This window comes from Corapipo altera, unplaced genomic scaffold (assembly GCF_003945725.1).
Source record: "Corapipo altera isolate COAL_440 unplaced genomic scaffold, ASM394572v1 48b, whole genome shotgun sequence".
Classification (NCBI taxonomy): domain Eukaryota; kingdom Metazoa; phylum Chordata; class Aves; order Passeriformes; family Pipridae; genus Corapipo; species Corapipo altera.
The window spans coordinates 13,589,207-13,613,048 of record NW_020884884.1 but is presented as its reverse complement, the minus strand read 5'-3'; the positions used below and the strand labels follow the sequence as shown (position 1 = coordinate 13,613,048).

At 46.3% G+C, this 23,842-nt stretch overlaps 1 protein-coding gene across 1 annotated transcript in view; it reads right to left on the bottom strand.

Annotated features, from left to right (window-relative positions):
• MDGA1 (MAM domain containing glycosylphosphatidylinositol anchor 1) overlaps nt 1–23,842 on the bottom strand; it is a 143,592-nt gene that overhangs the window by 16,251 nt on the left and 103,499 nt on the right. The window contains exons 11-14 of the mRNA XM_027641719.1: nt 12,958–13,135; nt 11,854–11,877; nt 4,842–4,994; nt 3,492–3,626 (exon numbers count right to left, since the gene is read on the bottom strand). Of these exons, the coding sequence (XP_027497520.1) occupies nt 3,492–3,626; nt 4,842–4,994; nt 11,854–11,877; nt 12,958–13,135 (490 nt within the window). The remainder of the gene's footprint in view (nt 1–3,491; nt 3,627–4,841; nt 4,995–11,853; nt 11,878–12,957; nt 13,136–23,842) is intronic.

The window sequence follows — 23,842 nt, the reverse complement described above, 5'->3', positions numbered from 1 at the left end:
CCTCTTCTGCTCTGTCTATCCCTCCTGAAGAGCCTGTAACAATCCAACAGGGCAATCCTGTCACAGAACTTATCTCACCAGGTTTCACTTAAGCCAGTGATGTCAAAACTCTGGGACCAGACCAAAGCTTCGAACTCCTCTTGTTTGGCAGCCCCTAGAAAGGGAGGAACAGGAGTCTGATGGCTGAAGCAAGGACTTGAGGATTTGCTCAAGCTGTGATGCTGACTCTCCCACCTAACCTGACAAAAAGGCTTTTTGAACTTGGCAAATGGTTGCTGCCTGCCATGGCTAGTTTCCTCCCCTGAGGAAAGTAAGCAATTCCTCATTTGATGCATCTGCACCAGGCACAATGTTCTTGAATGTCTGAGACTTCTTTCCTTCCCCTCCCTCTGATTTTTGTGTTTAGGCAGGCAGGATCATAGGGCAATGTGAATGCTTGCTCCAGAGGGGGCCAGAGGAAGAAAAACCGATGACCAAATAACTTCAGAAGAACAGGAATTGCCTTCAGGGAGCTCCCCTTCATCCTGCGTTCTCATCAGCTGAGAGATATTCAACATCGTCCTGCTCTGCTAGTCGCTGAATATTTTATGCCATGGCTACAACCAGTCCATTTGTATTCTGTTTCTCTCTTTCGTCATATCTATTATAAACGAGTAGTGTCTGGGAACTCTCCCAGGGAAGATTTGCCTGGATGGCTATGGATATTTTATAGTCAAATTGTGAGAGTAAACCAGCTTTCAAGTTCTGTAGAGGGGGAAAAAAGGTAATAAAAGGGTTATTAAAAAAATAAATAAATGTCGGGATTTTATATGGCTTCTGTCCGTAGTGACAGAGCTTCGGTTTGCTCCAAAATGGAGCTAGGGTTGCTAGGAAAAGCTTGGGCTGGGAGATACCCTCTTGCAGGCACTGTCTGCCAACAGAAACAATCTGATACGCTCTTGCTAAGTGCTACGGTTGGCTCAGCAGGGCTGGCACCTGGCTTGGTAGGACTGCGCTGGCACTAGGTGAGCAGGGGTTGGGGCCATGACTGGAGGCATCAGGGATAGCCAGATACCCGGGAAGCAAGGCATGGCTCAGGATTGTAGCAACCCCATCTTTACCTTCATAGTGTTGGATATGTGGAACAGGTAGGAGGGCAGGGTCTGTCTCCTCATTTGACAGAAGGCCTACTGAGTCCTACGCTCTCCTCTAACCCATGGCTAAAGAAGAAATGCTGAATAAACTTGCTTTATCCTAAAAACTCTGAGAGGACTTCAGCCACTAGGGGTATCAAGCCTGGCACCATCCAAAAAATGTACAGCTTTCTGGAAGGGTTTCACAACTTCCATACAAGCAAAACCAGCCAGGGAGTAATCAACATGCATCGAGCTGGTGAAACAAGCATGTCCCGAACGCGGGTTTATTTGTGCACGTGCAGAGATGAGGAGAGCTATAACAGAGTGTTGCCAGTGTGGCAGTAAGGAAGAAGATCAAGTAGTGTAAGAGTTAGTAATTATCACAGTGGGAGTGATGAAAACCAGACAAGTTCCGACTACTAGGCATTCTGATTTTTCCTGTAGAGGTCTCAGTTTCACCCTGCTGCCACAATACGTAGAAGAGAAGCCAAAATGGTTACAGAATATTGTGACCGGCCCTGAACGAAACTCCAGTGTTAAGCAGATACAAGACACTGAGTTTCAATCTGCAGAGAGATACAGAGTGGGTTTGCTAGACCGAGTCACTTATTGCACATATTCACATATTCTGGGACAAGAGAAAAAGAACATTTTTTCATTTAGTTCTCTTTCATTTTCTGACTCTATCTAGTCAGTCTAATTTTAAAATAATTTATTCCCTCTCAGCTCAGCAGCACCCACACTGGAAATAATCATTTGACATTAGAGTCTATCCACCTTGCACAAATTTATCGGCTCCTTTGTGCAACAAAAGCAAAATGGAGAGCAGGCAGGGGCCACAACATTAGGTATGAAGAGAAAAATCAACAGATGTAAAAGGCATCTGAAGCTGAGGAACAGAAAATGGCACTTAGTGGTTTTCTTAGATTTTGGGAGTTACTGCAGCTTTTGCTCTGGATAATTTGCTGGTGGAGCAAATGAGTAAAGAGTTAAAATGCTAAAAGCAAAAAACCTATAATGAATTGATTCCCTGGCATGTCCAGTTCACCCCATTTCCAGACAGACTGCCCAATGAGAGCTGTAAAACAGAGTTCTTGTCCAAAAGCAAGCAAAAGTTGATGGCTTTTACTTTACTTGTGAACGAACTTGGGATATGACACACAGTTGTATTTTCAAAGCAAAGAAAGCAAAAGAGGCCTCCTCTCCCTACACCTTTCCTTGCCAGTCTCCCACCAGTCTGGCCCAGTCTTCACTGAAATTACAAAAAATGAGATCCCTCTCCAAGCCTCCAGGACATGCAGGAATTAGGTAGCAGAGCTGGCCAACTGCAGGAACATGCGAGTTTGCCAGACATCATTAACAACTGGACTCAGTCAGCTAAGCAGGACCAGCAAGTTCAGGAAAACCTGGTGTGAGCCAACATTGACAGTGCTCTTCTGTCTGAGCATCCTGCCCCTGCCAGCTTGACTACAGCATGGAGCAGCCTGTCTGCAGGGGAAATATAGGTGTGTGCAAACACCTTTTACCTAGTCTGACCCCTCAGAAGAAAGACACAGACGGAGACCTGCTCAGTGAACCACAGTCCAGCCCCTAGCCCCCAGCACCCATGGTTGTCAGGGTTTCAGCCTTGCCCAGATTTTGCACTTAAACTTCTCAGCTGTGCCACAAGTGAACAGAAATGTGGTGACCAGACTCAGGAGTGTATTTCCTCCCAGTGACATCTACAGTGCTGAGCAGAGAGCTGTTAATTAACCCCGTTTATTGAAGGGCGGACACATTCCTGCCTAGGCCCTGATTTTTCAGTCAGGCTCCAGTCCAGCAGGTGATTAATAACCCAGCGTGCTGTGGGAAGAGTGCATCTATTATTCAAATTAATGAAATTATAATCAAGAGGTGACAAATTAGCAATTGCTCCTTGACTGGATATGGAAACTCATTAGTGTGCCAGGCACTTCTGGGGTGCTTGCTGCACTCACAGGCTTACAGTTAGAGAAAAGGGAGTCAGACAGACCAGACAGCCCCTTGGCACAGCTGGGGGAACATGCATCTTGCCCACCCTAAAATAGCTACAGCCACTGCAGAGTTCTCTGGTCCCACAAGACCCCTTAACCTCCATCTCTTCTTCATTGGACAGACTGACTGCAAGGTACTGCCCCAAGGATTGGCTGCAACAGTCTCAAAGCCCTCACACTTCTGGGCTGTGTTATGGGACAAGTACTTGAAAGCAGCAGCCCACCCTGGTGCTGTGAACACTGGAGTAGGACTCCTGCCCTCCTGAATTGCTGGTTGCAGGCACAGCTGGTGGAGTGAGAGGCTGGAGATCTTCCCCAACAGCCTGCTTAAGGCTGGGGTTACCCTTCCCTGGAGGGTACTCACCGATGTGCTTCCCATACATGTGGTAGTAGAAGGAGACACAGTAGTACTTGGCAGTAATGTTGTAGAGGGGGCTGATGAGCCGGGCTTTGTCTCCTGTCACCCGGGGCCGGGACGCCTCGATGAACATGTAGTAACCTACAGAACGAGAGGGAAAGGTGGGGAAAGGCAGCATGCACTTTCTCCCGTCTTGCAAGCTATGGGAAGCCAGTGGCTGGGAAACTACTCCTCCTCTGGGAGACAGGGCCTTGCTCTTCCCAACTGCTCTGCACCCAGTGTGATCCTAGCCAGAGACACTTGCAGGATGTCTGCAGTGCCTCTTCTGCCTTTACAGTATTTAGGGGAGAGAGAGAGAGAGATGAGCATCTCCAGACTGGCGCTGTGAGCACCTGCAGCAGGTGAATCCCTGAACGTGCACACACACACATCTGTCTGTGTGCAAAACGAGCCTTCCTGCTGCAGCACAAGGACCCCAGAACTGACTCCATGGTGTAAGGAGAAAACCAGAAAGAGGAGGCAGAAAGCATTTCCGACCAATTTCTTTGCCTCAAGCAGAGAGAGAGAGGATTCGGTATATCTGGCCTAAACAATATTGTTGTCCAAAGAGAACAACACTAACGTAGTAGTTAACAGCCCAGGGAGGAACAGATTAGCTATTTAACTTGTTGACATAATTTTCAATGCTCAATCAGGTCGGTGTACTGAACAATAATGGGAAAAGCCATTTCCTTAGCTGGCCATTGGATGTTTCCCATTTTTTTTGAGTTCAAAGATATGTGCTTGCATACAAATTTACTTTCCTTGTTAGAGAAAGGTGGAAATAATACCCAGCTGAAACGGGAGCATGTGCTCCATTCACAGCTAGCATGAGCAATACATAACACCAGTCTCCTCCAGCTACGAGGTGAGGTAGCTCCTGTCTCTCATCGTCCTGCTTGGCACTAAGGAGATCTGTTTGCCTCCCTGAGACCTTCTTTGAGGAAACAGCTGGCTAAAACCAGCAGAGCCATTTCTAGGTGTTAGAGATGTTCTCGTTTGTTTATCCTTTTTTAACTTCAAAACAAGCATCAAACAGTACAAGGGCATTAGGCAGCAGGCAATTAGCTGGTAACAAGAACTAATGCTCACACTATTCCCTTCAACAAAGTCGTGGGTGTTTTAATTGTGTGTTTAATGCCAATCAGTAACATGCAAATTAACTGCCTGCTCCCTGCACCCTGCGCGGAGGAGAAGTGTGCTGTGTGGAAAGCAGATCAGCCCTCCACCAGCTCCCAGAGACGCAAGACTCCTGACAAGCAACGGCGTGCATCTCACCCCCCAGCCAAGCCGGAAGAAACCCAGATGTGTGCCTACCCTCTGGCGTACCGCTGATGTCTGTGGGAGGCCCGGTGTTGACGGTGCGCTTGGGGTTCTGGGTGAGGGCATTCTGCCGGGTCCAGTCAAAGTTGTCCATCTTGTCCTGCATGAAGCCGCAGATCTTCTCGTCCTCAAAGCGGCAGGTGTTATCTGTGGGGAAGGAAGGGAAAGGGCTGGTCAGCTGCTGCTTTTCAAACCTCCTCCCCAAGCTGCCTGGGTGCTCGCAGCACTGCTACGTCCCTGTGTTGAGCCGGGGGCAGATGGACAGCCCTCGACCTCAGGAGGAGGCTGAAAAGGAATGTATCACAGAAATCACAGAATGGGTTGAGTTGAAAGTGACCTCAAAGATCATCCAGTTCCAAACCCCCTGCCATGGGCAGGGCTGCCATTCAATACATCAAGTTGCTCACGGCCCCACCCTACGACGGATTAGTGGGAGGGGGAGACCTGGGGCGGGCCGGTGCCAAAACCGCCAGCCGTATCAGGGACCGGGTGCGCGGCACCGCCCACCACCCAATCTAGCCTTGGACACTTCCATGGATGGGGCACCCATAATAACTCTGGGCAGCCTGTTCCAGTGCCTCACCACTCTCTGAGGAAAGAATTAACTCCTAACATCAAATCTAAATCTCCACTCTTTTAGTTTAAAAATATTCCCCACTGCCCTATCATTACCCATGATATATACATGATTAGTATTATTATGGAAGGGTTAATGCAGTCTGATAGATGTGATGGTCTGACAAAACAGAATAAAGCCAATATAGCTAAAGTGAAAGAGAGATTCTGCTGAGAGATCTGAAGGGGCAAATGTAGAGGAGGGTAAAAAGAGCATTGAAGGCAAACGGGCTATGAGGGCTTTTATATCAGAGAAACTTGACAGTAGAATAATTTCCCCAGGAGAGAGGAAAAAGCACCAGCAGGTGACCCCCCTTTAGGCTATATATTTAACTAAACTATGACACACATGAAAAAAAATCAGCTGTGGAGAAGAGGTCAGCTCAGTGTGACAAATGTGTCATTTGGCTAGAGTACATCCAATTTATACCAGCTAAAAGGCACATTTGATTTTGAGCTTATGCTGGTTCCCCTAACAAAATAAGTCATGTAGGTAAAAGATTTTCATGTAGGATCAGCCACATGTGCAATAGGGCTCGCTTTTATTACTACCACAAGACAGTTACACCCTACAGCAATATTTTAAGACAGGTGAAAAATCTTGTGCATAGACATAACCCAATATGGACTTGCAGAGACTGGAATGAATAGGACATAACAACGCTGAAGATTGTAACTTTAGTGTTAAAAAGGTAGTTCTTGAGTCACAAGAACAAAGGCCAAAGACCAGCTTTACGCTGCTGATGCGATAGGAGAGTGATGGATGAAACAGGCAGAAAAGAAAGAGAAAAGAGGTCCAAGACCCAGAATGAAAACTGCTCTGTGTTTTGAGAGGTCCCTGGGCAAAAACTCGAGCTGGATGGAAAACGGGCTGAGCATGGATCTCAGACCTTGCAAGTAGTCATCCAAACGGATATCAAAAGTCTGTACACCCCTGTGGCAGGGATTTGGGTTCCACCTTCTTGCCTGTCTCTTTCCAGCATCCCACCAATGCAGTGAGGAAAGAGGAGGCAGCCTTCTGCTGTGTCCAGCAAAAATGTCTTTGCCAGCATAGGCTAGACACTGTGTGGCAAGCCAAGGGCTTGGTTCACAGACCAGAGCAGCTGGGTTTTCCACAAATTCAGCGGGAAATGCCTCTCTTTCGAGCTCTGTACAGCCATCAGGAGCTTGGCTGGGCTGGCCGCTTAACTGCTGATTAACCCTGGCTAAGTGCTTTCCATTCAATCTACTAATTTCTAATTAGCATCCAAATCCAAATTAGCCACTGCTCTGCAGTGCCTAGCACAGGGGTGGAATGGCATCTGGAGCTGAAGGAGAAGGGAGGAGTGGGGAGGAGATGATGGGGCAGATGCTGGCAAGGGGGTTGAGACAGGGTAACTGCGTGGGATGGGGGGGCCTTTTTCATTTCCCAGTACAGGGAAATGGAAGGAGAAAAGAGTGGAAAAGCAGGTTCTAAGGATCCTTCTTCAGCTCTCATGGCTGAGAGAAGGGAGTTCATGATTGTACCAGATAGCCAGTGGTCTTCAAAGGAGGGGCTGGAGCCCACAAGCTTGCTGATATTGCTGGGTTGTGTAATACCCCTGTTTTCTCTCTGCTGGACCAAAGACAAGCATTTCCATGACTTCAGCTCATGGGTTGCCAGCTGCAGTTACAAGAGACAAGTTTTCTCTTGGAACGGCATTATCCTACACAGCAGAATCACCATGACTCTCCTTTTGCAAAGGGATTGTTTGCAATTCTGACACTGTGATGCACATGGACCTTCAGAGAAAGGTGACATCTTTCTCCAGCACAAAATTACCTTAACAGGGAATATCAGGTGTAAAGCAGAGCTGGAAGCTGTAACACAGAGGTCAGCCAGGCAAGTGATTGAGAGGGAACAAACCCACAAATGAGGAGGCACAGACATCGAAGGAGAGGCAGATTAAGGAGAAAGCACAAGCTCAGGTGGAGATCAGAGAGACCTGTGCAAGACAAGAGGACTGAAGACAGTATTCTCAGCTTAGCACCAAGGTCTGGTTGCACCAGCTGATGGACTACTGTGCCTCATTTGTAAGAAGCCCCACACACCTATGGGATGAGACTGATCAGAAAAGATGACTCAAAAGCCCAAAGAAAGCTCTTTTAATGTCAAAACAGGGTCCAGATTGCATCCGCTGCTCTCACTCAAATGCAGCTAATTCCAGAAGGCAACGCTTCTAGCAGAGCACATAAAATAGAGAACAGTCCTATGCATCACGGATCAACCAATGCTGTTGCGTAATTGACAACATGATCCAGCTTATGTGCAACACCACTTGCTGTGCGGGAGTTTATAACTACAGCATATTACCTCTGCTTAGCTTGGGAGCTCAAGGCACTTTGCAACAACTAATGAACAAGGCTTCTTAACACCTCTATGGCATAGCAATGCCTCTTTCTATATATCTCCTGCCTTACACATGGGGAAATAGATGCCCAAATGTATAGACAGACACATTTAAGGTCACAGCAGGCAGTATTTAAGCTGGAAACAGAACCCAAGTGCTCTGACTCCTGGTCCTTTGGTTTAAAACAAGCCACAGGAAGGCAAAGCTCTGTTGTTTCTCTGAGTTAGAAGTGGAGATGCCATGAATAACTAGGAGATGTTCAGTGTGGTTTGGGACACCACCAGCACATCACCTCTGTGTGGTTATCAGCAAAGCTTGCCAGGAGAAAACTGGTAGATCCAGCCAAAAGAAAAACGTTTAAATGGCTTGCTGTGTCTCAAGAGGCCACAAAGGTGACCTGACTGATGACCCTGGCTATGTGAAGCAAATCTTCTTGAAGATTTACCCCATCTGCCAGGGATCCTGGCTCAGCACCATGGTGCAAAGAACGTTCCTGTTTTAAAATTAAGAAGTGGATTTAAACATTGAACACAGAATTTGCTCTCTGGATTGTTATATATGAGGTGGAGGTGGCAGAGGAGCTGGTTCCTCAAAGGCCATCTTCACCAAACAGATTTCTTTGGCAGGTTTTGCAGTGGAGGTAGCTCAGTGCAGACATATTTGCACCTGGTTACAGACACCTCCATGCATTCCCAGGGGAGAGATCCTCTGCTGTGGCTATTAGCATTTCTTGTTGCTTTGCCTTCTTGAGGAATATAATGGAGATTTTCCTTTCAAGTCCTTAGGGGGAAGCCATCCCTGGTTCCGAAATGCTGGATGACAGATGAATACAAAAAATAATAATCCTATTCTAGCTGCAGCCTATGGGTGATGGAGTGCACTTGAATAAAATTGCCTGCATCATTTAGCTGTGGTCTGAAGACTGAAACTGGCTTAGTGCATAAAGAAACATGCTCCAAGCCTCGGCTCCGTTGCAGACCTCTTGACTGACCCACAGGCTATCACCTTCTCTTTGGACATCAGTTTCCCCACCTAGAAAATGAAGACAATGAAAACTGTATTGAGACCTCAAAGTACATTGTGAACTAAGCAAAACCATTTAACAGTCTCTTCCATTGTAATCTTCTAGAGCATTAATCACCAGTAATGGAAGAAAGCTTCACAATGACATAACTGGATAGGTCATGCTGGATTGCTGTCTGGTTTAATATCTCCATCTGCAACAAGGGGATAATATGGTCTACACAATTCTATTTGCCATTATGATACAAAAAATTGTCACCTTTTTTAACCTTTGCATTACACACATTCCTGAAGGATGGGTACAAACTTGAGTAATCCAACTCTACGCAGCAGGCTGGCATCTCATTCCCACATGTTCATACTCGAGCAACAACCTTAAATTCCTCTGGACTATGAGGTATTATCAGGGACAGGACACACAAGCACTAGATGGTAAGCAACGAACCATCGGAACCTACAACAACCAGTATTTGGCACAGATCACCACCCACTCTGCTTGTCCATGGTCCCAAAACATTTTAGCACTGCACACAGCCAGACCGCAGATACATGAGAAACAGTGTTGCTGCTCTGGAAGGGCAAGACACACTGGCCAATAGAAAACTAAATCAGCTATCCAATATACTTCTTAATGACCTCATCACCAAGTTGCAAAGTTACATCTGGTAGAACCAGGGAAACCAAACCACCTGGTGCCGATGAGCTGCAACAGTTTGTGGGGCAGCACTGCAGCATTTGGGTTAAAAAGCGAAGGTTATATCTAAATGAAATTACAGGGGAGAGGTAAAAAGGACAGAGCAGATTCCCCAGCACCAGAATTTATTCATGACATTAAAATAATCAGTTATTCTAAGAGAACTTTAAGATAATTCTTAGGCAGTTTCTTTAAATATAAATTCTGGTTTTTAGAACTAGATGAGCTAAATTTTAAGAGTCAGCCTTACTGGTAACCTCTAAATATTAGAAATCCTCAATGTCTTTTGTTCACTTCCTCTGCTTTTCTTTTGCTTTTCCTTTAGAGCCCTGTACCTGGCTCTGTAACCATGCCACACGCATGCCTGCCCCAATGTTATTAACATCTTATTAAGCTGAGAGAGAAAATGCATGAAGAAATAATTGTATTAAGTGACTCTCAGAGTTTGTAAATTAATCACCATTGTGCATGCCCTTGGATCAGGCTGCCAGAGGCATTAATCATCTAATCTTTGCTTTTCACTTGAGAGCTCTCAATGTTTGCTCCCAGAATTTGACTGGGCAGCCTAGCATGAACTTTTCCCTAGGGATGGTGGTAGCAGAGGAACTAGGAAAAGAAGAGGTAGCAGGAGGGATTTCCTGTTACTGGGATGACAATCTGAGAACTCAGCTGTGGTCCAAAGAAAGAGCTAAGAGCCTATCTACTACCAGCTGGTCTGAAAGGAAGGGTCATATCTGAAATCAAGTGCAGTAGGTCTCATTTTAGGCAGTCAGTCTCAAGGGCAAGACCCTCATGACTGGCCCAGAGGTCCCAATATCCACCAGAGGCTGGGCAACTTACATCAAGGTGAAATCATAAGTGTTGGGTTTACTGCGTGAAAATACATGCATGGCTGTCATCCTCCACCATAGGCAAATTTAATGCAGTTGTTCTGGACTCAATCAAGCTGCCAAAGCAGCCCCGGGCAGGCAGTCTGAAGGTTCAGTTTCCAAAGACCCCAAGAGACTGGCACAATCAGGACTGAAGTTGCTCTAGCTCTACCAGTGATTTATATAGTGTAAAAGCAAGTGGCAAAAGGCCAGATTTTGTCACTTCGACCTGCAGGCTGGGATGCTTGCCTCCTCCAGCAGGTACCAAGAGACATACTCTGGAGTAGGTCCCTGGCAATATGCTCTGTGGTTCCCAATGAGTCTTCTGTGGACAATATTTAAAGAGGATCAGGAAGTGGAGAAAAGTAAGCAAATGGAATATGGAATTAGAGCGACAAATCCCTCTAACCCTGTAAGCAGCTCCTACTCTCAGGCAGAGTATGGCTCATCAAACCATCCTCAGAGTGTGAGCTTGCAAGAATTAACACCTCATGGCTGCCTTAACAAGACAATCTTATATCCTGATTTTTGGCTGCCTTCTTCTCACTGCTACCCTGCAGTGCAGCAGTAGCACTTACCTACACATACACAGAGTAATGTAAGGACTGAATATGGAACATAAAAGGACTGAATATGGAACCACCTGCTCCCCATGGACCATTAGCAAGTAGTCTGCCCTTCTCTGCTCAAGAGCTTTGCCTGGGCTTATATATATCCAGCAACTGAAGCAAAGGGACTTTGTTTCATCCCCTGAAGATCACTCCACCACTGCTTACAGCAAGCTAGAAGTCCTCTTTCCTGCTCGATGGGCACCATCACATTCATGTTAAAGACCATCATTCTGAGACATTGTGTATTCTCCTCTCAAAATCAATGGGAACTCTAGGGACTCAACAAAGATAGGCCTGCATCTTGGCAGGAATGACCAAAAGGAAAATAAGCAAGTTAACAATGATGACACCGAAAGGGAAAAGAAAGGGACTGTGTTCAAGAAGTTTGTGAGAGGAACCAGATCTGAGCTGGACACAGCTCCATATTAGCCTGCAGAGATATTAAGTGATATCTTTTCTGGTCAGAAGAGGATGGGAATATACATTTCTAAACATAGATTATTTTAGGGAACATTTAATAACCTTCTTACTGGAAGCAGACTGCTCATTTTAAGGGAGGGTGGTTTCAAGATCACAGCCTATCCAGTCGCAGAGACATCAGGTGTGAATGAGAGGCATATCTCTAGTGTTTATCTCCTGGCAATAATTTGAGGTGCAACAAATGGCAGTATTTACTGGAAGCTTTAGCATATGCAATTTCATCCTCTTTTGGGGAAAAAGGTTTGAAAAAGTCAGCTGTGTGTTCCAGTTGTTGGCTTGCCTTATCTGCTGGAGCACTTGACTAATATGCATTCAAAACATAAACACAAAGGTGTCGTTGCTTACCTGTTGGGTTGGGATAGTTGATTGCTGGAAGAGGAAACAGAAAAACAAGTCAGAACAGCTCGTACTCCCTCAAATCACAAATCACAATCAAACTCTGAAAATAAAACAAACATATCAAGAAAGGTCACAGATGCACAAGTCTCCTGGCAGTATCCCTGTGAAACAGTAGTGCTCAGTGTCTGCCTTGGTGATGGAAAAAGATGCTAACACTCAAATCCAAGCAGCAACAGACCTTAAGAAACCCCCACCTAAGGGGTGATCCTGGGATTACATTGGGGAACCCTTCTGGCAACCCAAGCAGTTTCCTTCTGGAGCATCCAGTGCGATAGCATCCACTTAGACACCAAAGCTTGGTATCTAAGAGAGAAATCGAAACAGTTTGACACACTGTGGAAGTTTAAGATGACAGGTATGCTGAGAACAACAGACATTGTCAGTCCACAGGATAAGAGGATTGTATGCAATTATGCAAACATAGGAGGAGACGGGTCTGTACTTTCTGCTGAAATATAAGGTCCAAACTCCTAATGGTAGAAAAAAAATCACAGAGTTGTGGAAATGGAGAGAATTCTGAGCTGTTGAGATGCTGGGGAGAGAAGTATGGTCAATGTGTATCAATGGGATGGTTTGGGAGTTGTGGTATTGGATATAGCTACAGATTTATTAGTGGCTAGTTAGGAAAGGAATCATGCATTCAGCTCTGGAAAGAACTGAAGCCTTCTGAAATCCTCTTTTTTTATGGGATTGTGACTAATACAGAGCATCCACTGGCTGTCCTCTAATACGCCACTGTACCATGGGAAACTGCAGTGTGGCCTGATGGGGCACTGAGGTTTTGGGGATCTTCTGCCCACAGAGTGGAAAGTGTGAGTCAGAGCTGTTGAGTGACAGATCAGTGGAGACTGACCCTCAGAAGTCTCTATTTAGTGCTCTGCATTGATGGCAACAGCCAAAATACAGTGAAATGTGATAGCAATGTGCTATCAAAACTCCTCAGCGCAGAGAGGTCCACCCAAGGGTCCACCCACATCTATTCAGGCCCGTGTCCCTAGGCCTGGGCCTCGGACCTGTTCTTGTAGCCAGGACCGAGGAAGAGACACCTACGTTCCATGTACCGGATGATGCGGGCAGCCATATCTCCAGCCCCAAAACTGGTGATGGGTGTCAGGCGAACTTCATAGCTCTGAGGCACTTTCAGGTTGGGCAAGATGTGTTCCAGCAACAGGCCTTTCTCCATTTTCTTCACAGGAATGAAGGTTTGGATGGTGCTTCTCTGAGACAGCTGCATAGAAAAAGAACCCACAGTGTTATGAGAATCCTGAAGCTGGAAACCTGAGCAATCCTATCTACCATCTAACATACTATTCCACCTCTTCCTATAAAGACATGTACATCTGGTTTCTCCATGAGATCTTCATGGTTTGAAAATTCCAACCCCTGGTACAGAACAGTGATCAGGAGACTGAGTTCCCCCTCAAGAGAAGCCTTGGGGTCCTCCTGACTCTAGGGACAACTTGAACTATGGGTCCTGGAGCAACTTTGTGTCCAGAAAGAATGGTTTCAGGATGGGAAAAATGGACCTAACTTACCCCTATTAGTGCACCAAGGTCCTTGCAAACACAGCATGGCATTTCGCCAAGATACTCTGCAGTTCACAATCACTGCTAGAGAATTCATTCACTTGCTGCCTGGGCCCTGTGGCATTTCATTTGGTGCCTCACTGGGACCTGTCTACTGCCATGCTTCCTCAGCAACCTTCCGTAGGATCCATCTTTGAATCCTAGCCCACACTGCCTCTGCAGACCAGAGCAAGGGATCTAGTTCAAGTCGGTGGTTGTCTGGAGTCAGTCACAGGCTCTCTCTTTCTCTGATGCCCTTTGGAAGGAGCTGAACCATACCAGCTAAACATTGTTCAGTTTGCTAAGGCAGCAGGGAATTTTAAAGAAAACAATGGGAAAAATATCATTATCAAAATCACCACCACTAAAAATGATGAATTATGTGTCAGTGAAACTTCCCTGCCATGGTCATGCTTCCTTGGTGGAGGAAGGATAAGAACGAGGACTGCATTTTGAAGATACAATTTCCTGCCTGTCGCCGTGCGGTGCCTGGATCCTTGTGGCAAGATACATTATTGAGGATGCTGGTGCTGGTAAAACGACCTTTGGCAGGGCTTTCCATGATCCAGTGTTCACTGTCCCTGACACTAAGCTTTCTCTTGCCTCTGATATATCCTCTAGGCTGACAGTTTCCATCGCAAAGGCAATTTTCCTGACAGGCTGTCTCAGTGTTGGTCATTAACGCTGAAGTTACAGGATTACTGGAACCAGGATGCATGGAGGAAGGTTTACAGCAAATCTGTCAGTGTAGAGAGTCTGGGGGAAGAAGACGGAGTGAGGGCACAGTAGGAGCAAGGGCCATCAGCAAGGCAGGGCTGGGGAGCAATGCAGATGTGGCACTTGATAAAAACAAGTTCATTCAATCCCTCCTCTGCCTGCCTTCAGCCCTCACGAATGTAACTGTAAGTTCGAACTCAGAAGCAATGGCTGCCACTGGAGAGCTTCCTGTGCCACAGCCCTGTTCATTTCCAACACAGCCAGGAGCCAACAGCCCACCTCCTTGATCAGCTCATAGTTTGGACGGTGCTTCCAAGTGAAGGGGCAGCACTGGACCAGATCCTGTGTTGGGGTAGGACCTGGGAACCCATGGCTGCATGTGGTTCTCACAGTGAAAAACAACTTTGCACTTACAGACTGCCTTACAGATTGTACCTAAAAGAGACCTTTGTACCTAAGCAGATCAGGGTGCAAGTTGCTTTGAGGACCTACTTTCTGCACCCTCCTCCTCATCCCTGGGCAAGATGGGTCAGAGAGCTGGGAGCTGCTTTCCCGCAGCTTGGTGCCTTCCTGAAAAGCACCTGGGAGGAGTCCTAGCAGGCAGGACCAGGGCAGGGAACCAAGCATGAATCTGGCACCAAGATGCTGCCAGGATCCATCCATATCAACAATGCCTCTTGTGTGCTTGCAAGCTGGCATTCCTACTGCTCAGCCCTCCCATCTGCCAGCCTTCCATACCACTGTTCTGCCAAGCAATGGCAAAGCTGACTCCCAGTGGCAGCGACTTCACCTGGGATCATTAGCACCAGACCCCTAATTATCTGGGAGAAGAGGAGCAGCCACAAGCCAGAAACAGAAGGTTGGAGTGGTACAGTTGGCACAGATGTTTGGGGGAGTGGAACCTCACTGGGAGGGCTGGCAGCAGCTCCTCCCCACAGGCTGCCATGAGCTGGGGTGCTGAGAAGGCAGCCAGCAAATAGGAGGAGGTCAGAAGCCATTTTCCTCATCTAGACATAACCTTTGGAAGAGAAACAAAATGGGAGAGTCAGAGAGAAGCCTGGGGGTGAGAGTCAGACAGTGCAAATTTCACCTCAGCAGGGATTTAAGTGGAATTTTGGTATCAAAAGCCTATGGGAGCAGTGTCAAATCACGTACTCTCCCACATTGTCTAATCCAGGACAAACTACAAAATCAGCCTCCAGTCTGGACTGCAAAGCTCTAGATCCCCCAGTTGAGTCTATCCTCAGGGACTTGTGGGTTAAACCAAATAAATATCTGGCTGCCACCAAGGTTTGGCTGTGAAACAGAAATTAATAAGGGCACATACGCTTCCTATGGGTTGCAACTTTCCTGCTTCCCAAAAGAGACCCGGACAACTAGGTAATGGGAAAGGCACAGCTGGGGCCCAGCATGTATCTCCTCTTGGTGTATAGACGGAAAGTTTTAAGAGAATCTTTTCCCTCCATCAAATACTTCATAGCCTCACAACTCTTCTCTCAGCCTATGTCCTGTCTCTATTCAATCTGCAGCTTGAACCTACAAAGAAACTCACTGCCAGAAAGGCTGCCCTCTGCACATCCTTAGTATGGTCCCTACAGTCCTGGCATCATAACAGAATGTCTTTGGATGTCTTTGGAAAGACTGGCTCTTCTCTGTGAAAGGCAGCATGGGCCAAACATCTCCCCTGAGCCAGCTGCAGCCATCAGTAGAGAGAGCCAGGTGCACTGCCAGCACAGTTTAAAGGGCACGTGTCAGGGAGAAAAAGGGGGCAACTCCAGCCAGCCGCTTGCTGCGTGCATGCGGAGCAGGTGCAGGCTTGTAGTCACTAGCACAGATCCAGCAGACAGAGACATTAAGGTCAAGGTCTGCCCCCCTCCCTAAATATCCTTTGCCTCCCTTATTGCCAGCAGCAGGTCTGTGCAGAACTGCATGCATCGGCCCAGTAGGAACCCATTTTTCAATCTGCTTCAATTGCCAGCTGTTGCCCTTTCTCCCACTCTGTGTTCTCTTCTCCCATTTTATCCTGTTATCTTCTTCCTTCCACCCTCTTCTCAGCCTCCCTCCTCCTGATCATGTTGACCCAGTGCTCCAGTTTAATATTGCTGTGGTGCAGTTAATAAAGCAGAGGCAGGCGCAGAGGACAAGGAAACACTGGCTGCCTTATTAGAGATGCTGAAGCCTCAGTGGAGGATCTCATGCAACAAGCTCATTCATCACCAGACTCGAGAAGCTGCCAACAGGGCCAGAACAAGAGCACTGCGCAATGCACAGCCTCGCCTCTGCCTTCACCTCCTTTCATTTCCAATAAAAAGAGGAAGGGGATGGGAAAGGAAAAAAACCCAAACAAATCCACAGTTTGTACCAGCTGGCTGTGAATATCCCACAGGCTGCAGAGGTGAGAACATTCTTCCAGAATGAGTTCACTAAAAACACCTTACGAAGGGAAGAATCAGCCCCATATGGTACGTATATATTCACATGCAGCGTACACAACCTGTCCCTTTCCTCTGACACTTATAAGCAGTATTAACAATCACAAGAGAGCACACTTACATGCTTATATGTACTTAGCCATCAAAGCTCTTGGACCTGCAAACTGGGACTGCCCTTTCTTGTGCCTCAGCATCACATTCTGTTGGCAGGTATTGCCTGTCCAGTCCCCTGTCTTATCATGTGAGCTGGCTTTTGACGCTTACAGAGTTTTTGTTACACTGTGGCCAGCTGAGCCACCTCATGGTCCAGGAATACAAATCGAGAGACTCGGAGAGAAAACCAGGATTCCACACTACCCCTGCCCACTGCTGCCACCTCAGCTGGGGCATTGTCACAGTAGAAGGATCCAAGGTATTTCACCACCACACCTATGTCTTCTGTTTATATCAGCTACTAAAGGAAAAAAAGGATGACGTTTTCAGACTGATCTTTAAGCTAGGTACATATCAACTAGAAGACTCAGTAAAGCCAAAGGATATTAATAGACACACCTATCAAGAGTTCATGCTGCGGTTCTGCTCAACAAACCACACCAGGAATTCACAAGACTTGGTGTGACTTGTGTAGCCACGCATGTGGTCTCACAACCAGCTGTACCTTTAGCTACTGTGCATACTTGTTTGAGCGAGAAATTAGAAAGGAAGTCTGTTTCATCACCAAGCTCCAAGGAATTCTTGCAAACACTAGCTAGAAAAATGCACATTAAAATCATGTAAAATCCCCAATAAGCTGATCAGAGCAAAGGAACTGCTCTGCAGGCATCCAGATTCCCAGCATTGCAATTCACTCTTGCCACTCTCTCCTTACTTGTTCTGCTTCTTCAGCAACTTCTCAGCTCAGGGCACAAGCACTAGCTCTGCTTTCCAGTATCTCCCATCCAGATCCTTTCCACACATACTCGCTGTCTGACCCTTTTTTCTCAGCCTCATTCAAATTCCCGTGGCTGCTCCTTCCTGCAGCACAAACGAGACAGGGTTCACTTCCCACACTCCCACTCCATTCCCACTAACTAACCACAGACATGGGGTGCTGGGAAAGCTCCCAGCTCCATCCCCAGCCTCCTCAGCCTCTCCAAAGGGAGAGGATTCAGCAGATAAAGGCAGGCTGATGTGGCACAGCAGCTTCACACACAGGCTCCCTCTCTCTGGCAGACTCTTCCTTACTCCCTGTACAGCTCCACATAGGAGAACACCAAAAAAATGGCAGAGAGATCAGGAGCACAGATAGTAATTTCCTTGATCCTTCCAGTAGCAAGGAATAATATTGCTAGTAATAGTCAGATCCATCAGGTCAATGAAGAGCTCCAAGGTTGGTGCAATGGTAAAAATCTGGCATTTGTTGACCATGGGATGATCTACTGAACACCTGGTCTACTGACATCTGAGGGGATGCACCTATCTCCGAGGGGAAAAAGAGTTCTAGCACATGAGCTAGTGGGGCTTGTTGACAGAGCTTTAAATTAGCTTGGAAGGGGAAAAGGAGTAAAACCAGGCTCGCCAATGTAAGTGATGGGATGGTGTGCCAAAACTTGAAGAAACCAGCACTCATGGGATTCCTCAATCTTATTCAGAAGGTATTGGCTACAGTGTACCACACCTGAAATGTTCCTACACAAATCCATGCACCATGAGGAACAAATCAGCAGAACTCAAAGCTTTAGGCCTGTCCCAGAGATTTGACATCATTGGCAGTGAAACCTGTTGGATGTGTCCTGTGACTGGAGTTCCCTGTTGGATGGTTATAGGCTCTTCAGGAGGGATAAGCAAGGCAGAAGAGGAAGGTATGTGCCCAGAGGAAGCAAGGTCAAGTGACATGGGAAGAATTCAGAGATGCTGCTTACAGCTGTAGGAAGAAAATTTGTGTGGTCAAAGCTCAACAGGAGTTGAAGCTGATGAGAAATGGAGGAGACAATAAAAAAGAGTTTTTTCAAATACATTAATGGCAATAGGCAGGATAGAAATACCATCAGCCTGTTACAGGATGAGGATGGTCACCTCACAAACAGGGACAGGGACAAGGCAGAGGTGTTCTTTGTCTCTGTCTTCAATGCAGCTGACGGGCCAAGGGGGTCTTGGTGCCCTGAGCTGTTGGACCATGACTGTGAAAATGATCAACTCCCAGTCAACCCTGAAATTGTGCAGGATCTGCTGCTCCAGCTGGATCCCTACAAATCTATGGGCCTGATGGGATGGTCTCCCTCATGTGCTCAAGAGGACAGTCTCAGCCAAGCTGCCCAGTTTCTCATGATGCATAGACATCCCTGTTTAGCATGATCCAAGGGCCAGGAGAAAGTGACAGCAGCAGAAGAGCACTTCTTCTGACAGGGAATACCACTCAGGGTGTGACAGAGCCTCCCATTTGTACCAGTTCAGCCTCTTTGTCAAGAGTCTTGGCTGCATTATATAGCTCTGTCCTGGAGTGCTGCAGGCATCATCTCATACCAGATTTCCCCAGTGGCTGTGACTGTGAGGACCCCATCCCAAGAAAGTCCAGCTAAGACATAGCTGCTCCCTTCCAAAGAGAGTTTGCACACCACTGCACTCAACATGATGGGATGGGCAGTATCTATGGCCTATAACTGGTAACAGCCAGGAAAGAAACTCCCAAACACCCCATCCAAGGGATGGAAGGGACTGAGCTTTGTTATGGTGCTGGTAACAGCTCCTGTGATGAACATGGGGTTCTGCAATGCAAAACACCCCAGTACCTCAGCACACATGCTCTGTCCGCAATTTCTGCCCGAACTGCACCTCCAAAGCTACAGGATGCCTCGCAGAGAGGTAACTTCAAAGAGTACATATCATAGATTTCTGAGTGTTGGAAAAAAAAAAAGAAAATAGGATTACAGGATTTATGTGTGTCAGAATTTACAGTGTCCAAGACTGAGAGAAAAATTATCCAAGGGCCAGACCCATTATTCACTGCTGGAGAATGAGAGCCAAGCAGATGAGTTCCACAGGTAAAAATAATTACTTGGAAAAAGAGGAATGAAAAATGCTCAGAAACAGGATCAAGAGGGAGGCAGGGATAGGAAATTTTAGGAAATCCTCCTAAAAATGGGGCTCTAATATGTTCCACAGTGATGGAAAAATCTGCCAGAAATCTGTCCCTCCTCTCCCACTTCTTCCTATTCACTCTCTGACACATAGCAATGGATTGAGATTCTGATCCTTCATGTCACCTTGGTGCCACAGGGCAGAGAAGAGGAAGATGGTTTGTCTTGTGTGTCCTTTCCAACTCAGCATATTCTGTGATTCTGTGAATTGAACACCACAAATTTGGTGCTTAGTCTCGGTATTTTGGCAGAGGGATAAAACCCCTCTGCATTGGTAGCTCCCAAAGTTCAGAGAAGGGCAAATCATGGACACACTCAAGGACACAGCAGGAGAGGTACACTCCTGGCTGATAGGGCCCAGTCCTCTGTCACCACAGGGGCTGCCTCTGCTTATTAATTTTATGTATGCATCACATCCCCTCTTAAAAGTGGTGCCTTCCCTTTAGGCCTGCTCCTCCCGCTGGACGTCTGTTCCAGAGCCTGACCACCCTAATGTTCTCATTTTCAGATTGAATTTATTCACAAGCAGTTTGCACCCAGTTGATCTTGTGCCAAGACTGTCCTTTAGCTTAAATGGCTCTTTTCCCTCACTGCTGCTTGACCCTCTGATATTTTTATAGACAGCAATCACACCACCTCTCATCCTTTGCTTTACTAGGCTAAACAAGCTGAGTACTTTGTGAGTCCTCTTCTAACCCAGACTCTCACTTTCCCTGATTGATTCTATAATATTTTTCTGCATGATCCCACTTGCTGGAGTTCAGTGCCCCAGCTCTGCATAGTAGGATGCAGTGGCACCTCTCCACCTTGCTTATAAGTACCTCACCTTTCACCAAGGAGTACATTTGTCCTTTCTTACACAGGCATCTAACCAGCAGCTACTTGAAGTCAACTCACTCATGCACATTGTTCCTTCACTTCAGTAATTTCCCACTGTAGCAGATTTCTCATCTTACACATGCATGACCCTGCCTTTGTACCACATCCATTTAATCTCACCAGAACTACTCAAGTAATTTTCCATCTTTTGGATCTCACTTAGAATATCCTGATCCTTCACTGAGATGGCATTGTTTCCCAACCTGGTGTCAGCTGCATGAAATTTCAACAGCACAATCTTAATAGGGGTTTCTTAACTGAGTGACTGGTATCAGCCATGGGAAAGAGACATACCTACTCTGGAAAAAGCCATTTTGGTAAGATTTGGACAGTGGAGAAATTTGGTTTGGATATAAAGACAGTCATTGTGATGTTTCTTTATAATCTCTTGTCAAACTTCCTGTGCCTGCCATATTGGATTAAAACATTTTCCTTTGTTAGTATTTCATCATCACCTTGGATGAAAATGATGTTAAGCATTAACAGCATCAATTAAAGGACTAGGGTAAGTTTAAGATGGGATTTATTTCATTTTCCTTGCTTGATAACCTTTACTAATTAGGGGTTTCCAGAGCAAATAATCACAGTGTAAACATAAAGTTGGCATTTACCGCACAAGCATACCAGTGAACTGAAATTCATGCCTGCGTTGCTCATCAGTCAAGCACACAGGTTCAGATCCTGGGGTTAAGCAAGGATGGATGGCCAAAGCAAATCCATTATTCAGTCTAAATGAGGAGTCCTGAAAGCTTTTTGTCTCAAACTGTCCTTTATCAGGAGGCTCCGTTTCCAGGCTGAAACATCCCCAGCTCCAAAGAGAGAAGCAACTGAGACCTTCAGTAGCTACTGAGGAGAGCTGGAGCCATCTAAGCTGGGAGACAGTCTCTCTCTCTTCCTCTTGCACAGGCAATCAGCTGCCTATCCTCATTAGGTGCCAAGAGCAGCAGTTTACAGCTTCCAAGAGAAGCCAAATTGGTGCTGTCATGAATTACTATAAGTGCTTGTTCCACACTCTTCAATAATGTCTTTCATTAAGGGCTGATCAGAAAGCAATATGTTTTTTATTAGCATATGTTCCCTGGTCTAAGGAACAACAGACCTAATATTCACTCTGTCAGAGTGACAGTCAAGCAAAAGCCTAAACTGAGGCTCTCTTCTACAGCCCTATTTTCAAACCTGAAGGCACATGCCATCCTTCTGTTTCAGACTGGAAGCTCTATATTGCTACTGCAAGTTCCTACCTGTACTTGACTATGCATTGCAGAGCCTGAAATCATCTGTCTGTCTTCTGTATTGGCATTAAGTGGATAAGAGACAACATCCCTTGTGTTGCTTCACATCCTCTCTTCCAGACAGCAATGGTTCCAGCCTCTTTTCAGCCTCACATCTGAAAATCAGCACTACTCAGTGCCTTACTGGATCCAACTTTATACTCATCCCTATGTCAGTGAGCATAGTCTCCTCTTCCACCAGTTTCCTTGCACTGGACATGACTGCTTGCAGCTGGACCCACACACATGTCTGTGCACTGTGCTGTCAGCATGATGCCTTAAGCCCCTAATGGTTTTTTATTTTTTAGTATTTGTAAGACTTGTAAGTTTTATAAGTAGGTTTCAAAATTAGAAACCCTCCCTTCTTTGTCCCTTGTCCCTTTCCCTTTCCCTGTAGCACCCTTGTTTACACATTCCTTAACCCTCTTACCCCATTCTATGCTCCCTATATCAGCCCTACTCCTGAATCCAATAGAAATGTTTAGTCTTTTGTCAACGCAAGGCCTAGACAGTTGACAGAACAGCATATCTGGGCCTAAACCACAGAATGAAGTCAAGAATTTAGGTAACTATGTACCCTTTGTGCTCTGATGATGGTGAAGATGATGAAGTAGGGGGTCCCGAAATGCACCCCAGACCCATTTTAAGGGGGTGGACCCGGGGCGGTCCAGAGAAAAGGCCACAGGGTGGATACATCTGGGATTGGATAGATGATGTTATAAAATGTAACCTCTCAGGCACAGGGGCACGCCCGCGTCTTGTAACATCTTCTGCCTTGGCAAATAAACCCTTTCTTATCTCACCCCTAATTAACTGCTCCAGAGATTTTTTCAGCACCTAAATCCCACGGCAACAGCACTTCTGGGTCCAAGGAGAAAAACCAATTTGGCTCTGCATAGCCTAAGTTTGCCCAGTTGCAGTGAGGCTGAGCTCTGAGCCACTTTGTCTTATAAGTTACACTTATGGTTGTAGCTTAGCAAGCAAGACATGCTCCACCAATAGGACCTGCTGCCACCCAGGCTTCTTTTCTCGGGTTTTCTACAGACCATGGCAGAGCCCTCTGTTAGGGCAACTTCACCCTTGAAAACAACTAATAAAGGATGGGGTTGTTGCTTCCTGGAGCAGAAGTAGCCTTTTTGTGGGACTCTGGACTTTCCAGTTTGGTACATGTAATGAAAGTATATTATAGGCATCATTCCAGAGTCTATAGGCCACCTCTAACTCGACTGCACTTGTGGTCCTGTCTCTAACAAAGAAGAGGCAGCCAGCACAGCGTATGCAGGGAGAGCCATAGAGCTCCTCACAATGCTCCATGCTGCCCTCTTCACTTCTTTACGAAACACAGTCAAAACATCTATCTACTGCCTACTCCTGCTCATTTGTGACTAGCTTTGGGAGAGGCTACATCTCTCTTCCAAACCCTTCCCCTTCACACACTCTCACCTCTTATCTCCAATACGTTCTAAAAAGTGAGAGCCAGGGAAAAAAAGAACAAAGCCAAGAAAAAACCAAAAAAGGTAACAGAAACAGAAGAAAGAAGGGCAAAATAGGAGGGGGAGCAGGGAAGGGCATGAAGGTGCACAAAGAAAAGATGGTAAAGCAGTAGGAGCAACATGGGCTGAGTACTGAAAATAACAGACGAGCAGAGTAAATGGGAGGAAGCTGCATCACAGCCTATCGACAGGGACTTTTGGAAAGACTCAATAAACAGCATGTACCCCTTGAAGCCAGTGAAGGAATGTGGATAAGAAATCCACAAAAAGGACTGACTTTTATCTTTGATACCTGGCAAGCATTTTTCATCCTGTGTTCAGCTTTGTAAAACACAAGCCAACAGCCTGCTGGATATGAACAAGCACAGTGGTGTGAAAACAACATCTCTAGCCTGCAAGGCTGCTCTGAGGGGTGTATTGGTTTGGGGAATCAGATTATCTCTTCTCTCACATTTTCCTTAC